Genomic DNA, 10,567 nt, shown 5'->3' with positions numbered 1-10,567 from the left:
GCTGTCCCTCCGCTGCACTGATCACCCCCGACTGTCCCTTGTGTCCTGTTCTCTCCACCACCACCACCTCCCCTTCTTCTCTGGCCCCCCTCCTGTCCTTATCCGCCCGTTGCGTCTTCCTCCCCCACCCCCCTCATCCCCCGCAGCCGACTCCCCTCCATTCCAGCGGGCTCTGTCAGGATGGAGAGCGGAAGAAAGGTCGGTAATGTCAGCAACCCCCCCCCCCCCCATCAGACCAGTGGAATGTCTGCAGCCAGGGCTGAGATTATGTGGAACAGCCAATCCTGGCAGAGCAGCAGAAGAAAGGAGTGGGGGGAGGGAATTATAAAATACTGCCTGTGTTTTACTTAGGCTGGTGCATGAGATATGTAAATCACCTGTCACTCACAGCAAGGGGACGTATTTGACAAAGTTTTCCTCATTTTGTCAAGAATTTTCTCACTGAACAATAAAAGAGGATTGCTCAGAGATGGATTAACTCTGTGTGGCAAGACTGGGCTCAAATGATAGCAAATAGTATACTCTACAGTATGACATAAAAAAAAAAAAAAAAAAAAAACCTCATTCCCATCTCAAAATGTTGGGAGGTATGAATAAACGTTTTTTGCCAAACCATCCCAAACCTATTTTATCTGTGCTCCGATCAAAGGTGCTCCGCAGTGCCACCTCATCCGACGCCGGAGACACCTAAATATCTGGTGGATGAAAATGAAACACATTCTATGATATCACATCCATAGACATCACAGTTGCATTTCCATGTTCTTTTTACTGTGATCCTGTTGCTCTGCACTAAACACCGGAACATTTTCTTCTCTGAAAACCTGTGGCTCTTCATTAAACACAGCAACATGATAGAGGAATGGACCAGTAGGCAGCGGGTACAATGATGAAACGTAACGTAGACTGCAGTATTTATATTCAACACAAGGTGGTGATCTCACTTGGATCACACAGACAGGAAGTGAGGTAACTACAGACAGGAAGTGATGTAAGGTACAGACAGGAAGTTACATAATCTACGGACAGGAAGTATTTTTGAAGAGTAAACAGGACATTCCCAGTAAAAGCGGAATTGGAGGGAAGTAGAGAGGAGACATTCCTGGAACTGGCAACAGAGGAGGTAATAAGATATTATTTTATATTTACACCCAGTAACCCTCCGTCATGTCCCTCCTCTTCCTTCATAGTGATTGTGACGTCTGTTACGCTTTATAGACCAGATACATCCTAAATATAGAACCATTTATCCAACTGTCCATCCAGAGCCTCTGGTTTATAGACCAGATACATCCTAAATATAGAACCATTTATCCAACTGTCCATCCAGAGCCTCTGGTTTATAGAACTGATACATCCTAATTATATCTCCTGATTTTTCTGAGGTGTCAGGAGGTCACTGTCTATTTCTCCATGGAGGAGTGGGAGTATTTAGAAGGACACAAGGATCTCTACAAGGACGTCATGATGGAGAATCAGCCGCCCCTCACATCACCGGGTAAGAGGAGACTTTATTGTAAAGGAGAGAGCAGGACGGAGGGTCCACCTAGATCCCCCATCATCTGATAAACACATAGAAACAATGTATTCAGTAAGTGTGTGTGTTTCCTACAGATGGATCCAGTAATGGGAACCCACCAGAGAGATGTCCCCGTCCTCTGTATTCCCGGGATTTCACACAGGAAGGTCACACCATCCCCCAGCATGATCAGGTAGGTGGGACTGAGCATGTAGAACTAAAAGTAGATTTGCAGTATGGGGTAACATTCCTATATGTCATCTCTTGCTCCTTTATTACAAATGTATTCTTTCATTTTTGGGGTTTAGGGTGAAAAGCTAAAAGATATTAAAGTTGAAGTTAAAAAGGAAGAAGAAGAGACGTTGGTGACCAGACATCAGAGGTCTATGGAGGAGGGTTGTCCTCTGTATTCCCAGAATTCTACATGGGAAGGTCACCACTATACAGAGAATGATCAGGTAGATGGGAATGGAAAAAACTAAAAAATAATTCTATAAGTGGACATTCTTCTATGACCTCTCTTATTATTGGCAGCAGTTTTTCAAGATGTTATATTTTATCATCTCTGGAATTTAGAATGAAGAACGGAAAGACATCAAAGTTGAGCATAAAGAGGAAGAAGAAGAGAGGTTGGTGAGTGGAGATCAGCAGTCTATGGAGGAGGGGGAGATGATTATGGGAAGTAAACAGGAGGAATCTTCTCTAAATATGGACACAAGTAAGTCACAAACACTAAATGCAGAAAGTTCACATTCTACTTATCTAAGCATAAGACATGTAGTTACATGGATTGAAATATACCATATGTCCACTGAGTAAAAAATAAAATCCAAAGTGACAGTTGATCCAGAGGAGGACAGAAAAGCCACATAAAGTGTTTCCATAATTCATTAAGTTAAGAGTTCCTTCTTTGTTCCAAAAGGCAGATAATTCCCCAGATCAACATTCTACAATGATTCTTACAAACTTTAGAAGCTCTTCCAGTCTGCTAGAACAAGTTCCTGTGGAAGACTATGAAAGGTCCATCTCCATTCCTCAATATGACGTCATGTTCCCAACAAATGAGGAGGAGATACTGTACACCATATGAAAGGTCCATCTCCATTCCTCAATATAACGTCATGTTCCCAACAAATGAGGAGGAGATACTGTACACCATATGAAAGGTCCATCTCCGTTCCTCAATATAACGTCATGTTCCCAACAAATGAGGAGGAGATACTGTACACCATATGAAAGGTCCATCTCCATTCCTCAATATAATGTCATGTTCCCAACAAATGAGGAGGAGATACTGTACACCATATGAAAGGTCCATCTCCATTCCTCAATATAACATCACGTTCCCAACAAATGAGGAGGAGATACTGTACACCATATGAAAGGTCCATCTCCATTCCTCAATATAACGTCATGTTCCCAACAAATGAGGAGGAGATACTGTACACCATATGAAAGGTCCATCTCCATTCCTCAATATAACGTCATGTTCCCAACAAATGAGGAGGAGATACTGTACACCATGTAAAGACTTTATCTACAATCTCTTATCTTTATCCAACTGATGTATCAGAGACAATGTAGAACTTGAGGGCTGCATGTGACCCTGTTGTACTTATTGAGAGGCTCTCAAACATGGGCCGTCGTAGTTGGAGTTTTCCTTACCTAAAAGATTACTCAGGCAATCGAACTGGCATTTGTTGGTTAAATGGTTTAATTAGTTTTTTCACATTTTCTTTTCACCCTTGTAGTTTGTTTTCTCTCTTCTGACCATCTTGCCCAGTGTATACATATGACTTCTGAATACAGGATGTATGAGAACAGATATGACTTATATTAAATATTGCTTTCCAGCAGATGGACGGTGTTTCTGGAATATAAATACATCGGAGGGACATCTTATTATATCTCCAGATTGTAAGGCAGAAGATACTGACATTCCACAATATTCTCCGAAAGTGAACACTTACTGGTTGACAAGATCCACAGATCCTTCTAATCCTGAGGAACCTTCTGAGAAATCCCATACTATGACTTCAGATGTCCATCTAAGATCAATGGGTCCTTCTAATCCTGAGGAACCTTCTGATAAATCCCATACTATGACTTCAGATGTCCATCCAAGTTCTCACAGTGCTGACAGACCAACAGATCCATCCAATCTCCAGGAATCATCTTCAAGCCATAATAGGGTTCACACAGGAGAGCGTTCATTTTCATGTTCAGAGTGCGGGAAATCTTTCACTGAACACAAAAACCTTCGCAGGCACCAGAAAATTCACACGGGTGAGCGTCCTTTCTCTTGTTCGGAGTGCGGGAAAGGTTTCCCTAAAAAAGAAAACCTTCTTAGACACCAGAGAATTCACACTGGTGAGCGTCCCTATTCATGTTCAGAGTGCGGGAAATGTTTCACTCAGAAACAACATTTTATTGTACACCAGAAAATTCACACAGGCGAGCGTCCGTTTTCATGTCCAGAGTGCAAGAAAAGTTTCATTCGGAAATCAGTCCTGGTTTCCCATCAAAGAATTCACACGGGTGAGCGTCCTTTCTCTTGTTCAGAGTGCGGGAAAGGTTTCCTTAAAAAAGAAACCCTTATTATACACCAGAGAACTCACACAGGGGAGCGTCCTTTCTCTTGTTTAGAGTGCGAGAAAAGTTTCCTTAAAAAAGAAGCACTTAATGTACATGATAGAATTCACACAGGTAAGTGTCCTTTCTCTTGTTCTGAGTGCGGGAAAGGTTTTCTTAAAAAAGAAATCCTTATTATACACCAGAGAACTCACACAGGTGAGCGTCCTTATTTATGTTCAGAGTGCGGAAAATGTTTCATTGCAAAAAAAACCCTTCTTAGACATCAGGTAATTCACACGGGTGAGCGTCCTTTTTCATGTTCAGAGTGCGGGAAAAGTTTTACTCGTAAAGGAGAACTGGTTGAACACCTGAAAATTCACACGGGTGAGCGTCCTTTCTCTTGCTCAGAGTGCGGGAAACGTTTCCTTAAAAAAGGAAACCTTACTGAACACCAAAAAACTCACAGCAGCGAGCGTCCTTTCCCTTGTTTGGAGTGCGGGAAAGGTTTCTTTAAAAAAGAAAGACTTATTGTACACCAGAGAAATCACACGGGCGAGCGTCCTTATCCATGTTCAGAGTGCGGGAAATCTTTCGCTCAGGAAGTAGCACTTGTTGAACATCAGAGAATTCACACGGGTGAGCGTCCTTATCTATGTTCAGAGTGCGGGAAATCCTTCATTCATAAAAGAAGCCTTGTTACACACAAGAAAATTCACACAGGTCCGGATCTTTCGCTCAGGAAGGAGCAATTGTTGAACACCGGAGAAGTCACACAGGTGAACGCCCTTATGCATGTCCAGAGTGCGGGAAATCTTTCTCTTATACAGGAGGCCTTGTTGAACACCGGAGAATTCACACTGGTGAGCGTCCCTATTCATGATCAGAGTGCGGGAAATGTTTCAGTGTGAAAGGACACCTCGTGCAACACCAGAGAATTCACACGGGTGAGCGTCCGTATTCATGTTCAGGAAATTTTTCAATCATAAAGGAAACCTTCAGAAACACCAGAGAAGACACACCGCAGAGCGGCCTCATGGCATTTAGAGTGCGGGAAATGGTATACAGATAAAAAAAATCTGAGACATCAGAGAGAACCCACCTGCTGATTCTTATGACAAATGGACGATGACTTTTCCAGGTGGAACTGTTGAGTTCATAGAACATCTGGAGGACAAGAAATTGTTCTTCAAAGGGGCACATCCCGGGAAAAGTGATATTTCATTTCTAGGTGGAGTTTGATGGAGCGAGTCTTCCCTTGTCTTCTATTTCTTGGAGACTCTGATGATGGGACATACCAAGAGAACAAATGTTACCCTACGAGCCTCAGATTCTCCTAGGGAGGGGGTCAGATAGTCCCAAGTGGTGTACAAAGCACATCACAGTACATTGGGGGGTATAGTAAGAATGTTTTAGTTTTTAGGGGTGCGGTGTGATCGGTATAAACCCATAAGGAATAAATTATAGGAACACGGATCTCATATGAAATAGTACTGAGCTAGTCCAATATTTACACCGACAGCACCATGAAAATTGCCTATTGGTGGTCGGTTGGAAAAAAGCTCACACACACTATATCACCAAAAGTATTGGGTCTCCTGCCTTCACTTCCTGTCTTCCATAGAGACTTCCTGTCTTGGTAGAAGTGAGATCACCACCTTGTGGATCTCAGAAGAACTGCAGCCCCGAGAAACATCTCAGACTGAGAACACGGCTTTGTGCTCTCATCTCCACTCCCACCAAGGGGGATGGAAATATACAGTTGCAATAAAAAGCATGTGAACCCTTTTGGAATGATATGGATTTCTGCACAAATTGGTCATAAAATGTGATCTGATCTACATCTAAGTCACAACAATAGACAATCACAGTCTGCTTAAACTAATAACACACAAAGAATTTAAATGTTACCATGTTTTTTTTGAACACACCGTGTAAACATTCACAGTGCAGGTGGAAAAAGTATGTGAACCCCTAGACTAATGAGATCTCCAAGAGCTAATTGGAGTGAGGTGTCAGCCAACTGAAGTCCAATCAATGAGATGAGATTGGAGGTGTTGGTTACAGCTGCCCTGCCCTATAAAAACACACACCAGTTCTGGGTTTGCTTTTCACAAGAAGCATTGCCTGATGTGAATGATGCCTCGCACAAAAGGGCTCTCAGAAGACCTACGATTAGGAATTGTTGACTTGCATAAAGCTGGAAAGGGTTATAAAAGTATCTCCAAAAGCCTTGCTGTTCATCAGTCCACAGTAAGACAAATTGTCTATAAATGGAGAAAGTTCAGCACTGCTGCTGCTCTCCCTAGGAGTGGGCGTCCTGTAAAGATGACTGCAAGAGCACAGCGCAGACTGCTCAATGAGGTGAAGAAGAATCCTAGAGTGTCAGCTAAAGACTTACAAAAGTCTATGGCATATGCTAACATCATCTATGATACATAAAACACTAAACAAGAATGGATTTCATCGGAGGATACCACAGAGGAAGCCACTGTTGTCCAAAAAAACATTGCTGCACGTTTACAGTTTGCACAAGAGCACCTGGATGTTCCACAGCAGTACTGGCAACATATTCTGTGGACAGATTAAACCAAAGTTGAGTTGTTTGGAAGAAACACACAACACTATGTGTGGAGAAAAAGAGGCACAGCACACCAACATCAAAACCTCATCCCAACTGTGAAGTATGGTGGTGGGGGCATCATGGTTTGGGGCTGCTTTGCTGCGTCAGGGCCTGGACGGATTGCTATCATCGAAGGAAAAATGAATTCCCAAGTTTATCAAGACATTTTGCAGGAGAACTTAAGGCCATCTGTCCCCCAGCTGAGGCTCGATAGAAGATGGGTGTTGCAACAGGACAACGACCCAAAGCATAGAAGTAAATCAACAACAGAATGGCTTAAACAGAAGAAAATACGCCTTCTGGAGTGGCCCAGTCAGAGTCCTGACCTCAACCCGATTGAGATGCTGTGGCATGACCTCAAGAAAGCGATTCACACCAGACATCCCAAAAATATTGCTGAACTGAAACAGTCCTGTAAAGAGGAATGGTCAAGAATTACTCCTGACCGTTGTGCACGTCTGATCTGCAACTACAGGAAACGTTTGGTTGAAGTTATTGCTGCCAAAGGAGGTTCAACCAGTTATTAAATCCAAGGGTTCACATACTTTTTCCACCTGCACTGTGAATGTTTACATGGTGTGTTCAATAAAAACATGGTAACATTTAATTCTTTGTGTGTTATTAGTTTAAGCAGACTGTGATTGTCTGTTGTTGTGACTTAGATGAAGATCAGATCACATTTTATGACCAATTTGTGCAGAAATCCATATCATTCCAAAAGGGTTCACATACGTTTTATTGCAACTGTACACTATGTTGTCAAAAGTATTGGGACGCCTGCCTTTACACGCACGTGAACTTTAATGGCATCCTAGTCTTAGTCCGTAGGGTTCAATATTGAGTTGGCCCACCCATTGCAGCTATAACAGCTTCAACTCTTCTGGGAAGGCTGTCCCCAAGGTTTAGGAGTGTGTCTATGGGAATGTTTGACCATTCTTCCAGAAGCGCATTTCTGAGCTGGGCCTGGCTCGCAGTCTCCGCTCTAATTCGTCCCAAAGGTGTTTCAACGGGTTGAGGTCTGGACTCGGGACTCAGGCCAATCAATTTCAGCCACCCCAAACTCACCCATTTATGTCTTTATGGACCTTGCCTTGTGCACTGGTGGGCAGTCATGTTGGAACAGGAAGGGGCCATCCCCAAACTGTTCCCACTAAGTTGTGAGCATGAAATTGTCCAAAATGTCTTGGTATGCTGACGCCTTAAGAGTTATCTTCACTGGAACTAAGGGGCCAAGCCCCCACACCATAATCCCCCCTCCACCAAATTATTTGGATCAGTGCACAAATCAAGGTCCATAAAGACATGGATGAGCGAGTTTGGGGTGGAGGAACTTGACTGGCCTGCACAGAGTCCTGACCTCAACCCAATAGAACACTTTTGCGATGAATTAGAGCAGAGACTGCGAGTCAGGCCTTCTCGTCCAAGTCCAGTCAAGTTCCTCCACCCAAAACTCGCTCATCCATGTCTTTATGGACCTTGCTTTTTGCACTGGTGCGCAGTCATGTTGGAACAGGAATGGGACATCCCCAAACTGTTCCCACAAAGTTGAGAGCATGAAATTGTCCAAAATGTTTTGGTATGCTGACACCTTAAGAGTTCCCTTCACTGGAACTAAGGTCCATAAAGACACGGAGGAGCGAGTTTGGGTTGGATGAACTTGAATGACCTGCGCAGAGTCCTGACCTCAACCAGATAGAACACCTTTGGGATGAAATAGAGCGGAGACTGCGAGCCAGGCCTTCTCTCTCTTCCAACATCAATGAGGCTCTGAAGAAGAAGGTACTACCTTAGAAACGTGTCAGCCAGCAGCGGTCTGCACGTCTTGTCCATAGGTCTGGAGACTGCTACCATCATTTGACTGTTATGCGTGATTTTTATCTACCCTTGTGAGTAGTACTTTTACGTTTTCTGTTTTAATAAACCTTTTTAAAGATAATGCACAAGGCCGGTGCGCCCTCTCTTTTCTGTTTTTTGTCTTCCAACATCAGTGCCTGACCTTTCAAATGGGCTTCTGGAAGAATGGTCAAACATTCCCATAGACACACTCCTAAACCTTGTGGACCACCTTCCCAGAAGAGTTGAAGCTGTTATAGCTGCAAAGGGTAGGCCAACTCAATATTGAACCCTACAGACTAAGACTGGGATGCCATTAAAGTTCATGTGCGTGTAAAGGTTGGGGGGGTAGGGTGTTCCAGAGGATGGGAGAAGTCCTAGAGAAGAACACGGGAGGAGATGACAAGGGAATTAGAGAGAAGGAGGTCTTGGGAGGAGCAAAATGGATGTTTAGGGTGATATTTGTGAGTTGTAAATGACTTTGTAAATTAATTAATATTAAAGTGGAACTAAACCCATCTATTTAACGGTTGCAAAAACAGTTCCATTTCCAGGTAGTGCCAGGAGTGCTAACTGTCACATTGGTTGTTTTCTCAACCATATGTCAAACCATCAAAGTTCTGGTGTCCTAACTGATCACATAGGCAGCACCATGGTGGTAGTTAAAGATCAAAGGCCAAGATGGCGGCTTCCTTGGCTGAAAACGATAGGAGGGTTTAGTTCCGCTTCAATTATGTTTAAAAGTGTGTAAATTGTTGGTGTAAGTTGGGTGAATCTTGGGTGAAATCATTGATAAATAGACCCCTAGAGCTTAATTTTATTGTACGTTATTCATTTATCATGAGTTTTTAAAATAAACAAGAAAGCTCCATGTTTTGTTCTCAGTCCAATTTTTTTTTAGAAATGATCATAATTCTTAGATGATCGGAATGTGATAAGTTCATAGAGATTCACCCATTGGTGTTTTATTATTGAGATGGAGAGTCCAGAAGTTCCAGTTCTACACATGTGTCAGCGGGGAAGTATACACGGAGCCACTGCAAATGCCATATACAGTGCCTTGAAAAAGTATTCATACCCCTTGAAATATTCCGAATTTTGTCATCTTACAACCAAAAACGTAAATGTATTTTATTGGGATTTTATGTGATAGACCAACACAAAATGGCACATAATTGAAGTGAAAGGAAAATGATAAATGGTTTTCAAAATATTTTACAAAAATGTGAAAAGTGGGGGGGGGGGGCATTTGTATTCACCCCCCTTTACTCTGATACCCCTAACTAAAATCTAGTTAGGGGTATCCAATTGCCTCCAGAAGTCACCTAATTAGTAAATAGAGTCCACCTGTGCGTAATTTAATTTCAGTATAAATACAGCTGTTCTGTGAAGCCCTCGCAAATTTGTTGGAGAACCTTAGTGTACAAACAGCATCATGAAGGCCAAGGAACGCACCAGACAGGTCAGGGATAAAGTTGTGGAGAAGTTTTAAGCAGGGTTAGATTACAAAAAAGAATCCCAAGTTTTAAACATCTCACTGAGCACTGTTCAATCCATCATCCGAAAATGGAAAGAGTATGACACAACTGCAAACCTACCAAGACATGGCCGTCCACCTAAACTGACCGGCCGGGCAAGGAGAGCATTCATCAGAGAAGCAGCCAAGAGGCCCATGGTAACTCTGGAGGAGCTGCAGAGATCTACATCTCAGGTGGGAGAATCTGTCCACAGGACAACTATTGGACGTGCTCTCCACAAATCTGCCCTTTATGGAAGCCATTGTTGAAAGAAAGCCGTGAGAAGCCATGTGGGGGACACAGCAAACGTGGAAGAGGGTGCTCTGGTCAGAGGAGACCAACATTGAACCTTTTGGCCTAAAAGCAAAACGCTATGTGTGGCGAAAAAGTAACACTGCACATCACCCTGAACACAGCATCCCTACTGTGAAACATGGTGGTGGCAGCATCATGTTGTGGGGATGCTTTTTTTTAGCAGGGACAGGGAAGCTGGTCAGAGTTGAT

The 10,567-nt window shown here is 43.1% G+C and overlaps 1 protein-coding gene across 1 annotated transcript; it reads left to right on the top strand.

Annotated features, from left to right (window-relative positions):
* Positions 1-434: 434 nt before the first annotated feature.
* Positions 435-5,896, top strand: LOC141106893 (uncharacterized). The gene is made up of 7 exons (XM_073597822.1): positions 435-1,123; positions 1,393-1,498; positions 1,615-1,712; positions 1,828-1,977; positions 2,096-2,334; positions 3,145-3,200; positions 3,374-5,896. The coding sequence occupies exons 2-7, from the start codon at positions 1,414-1,416 to the stop codon at positions 4,999-5,001; spliced, it is 2,256 nt and encodes a 751-aa protein (XP_073453923.1). The 5' UTR covers positions 435-1,123; positions 1,393-1,413; the 3' UTR covers positions 5,002-5,896.
* Positions 5,897-10,567: the final 4,671 nt, after the last annotated feature.

The sequence above is a fragment of the Aquarana catesbeiana genome, linkage group LG08 (genome assembly GCF_042186555.1).
Source record: "Aquarana catesbeiana isolate 2022-GZ linkage group LG08, ASM4218655v1, whole genome shotgun sequence".
Lineage (NCBI taxonomy): Eukaryota > Metazoa > Chordata > Amphibia > Anura > Ranidae > Aquarana > Aquarana catesbeiana.
Note: the sequence above shows the minus strand (reverse complement) of the source record. Positions and strands in the feature narration are given on the sequence as shown.

Excerpts from the sequence above, each read along its gene's own strand:
- LOC141106893 (XM_073597822.1), top strand. The coding sequence starts at position 1,414 with ATGGAGGAGTGGGAGTATTTAGAAGGACACAAGGATCTCTACAAGGAC. Across the intron at positions 1,713-1,827 it reads CCATCCCCCAGCATGATCAG|GGTGAAAAGCTAAAAGATAT; the intron begins GTAGGTGGGACT and ends TTTGGGGTTTAG. Across the intron at positions 2,335-3,144 it reads ATATACCATATGTCCACTGA|GCTCTCAAACATGGGCCGTC; the intron begins GTAAAAAATAAA and ends ACTTATTGAGAG.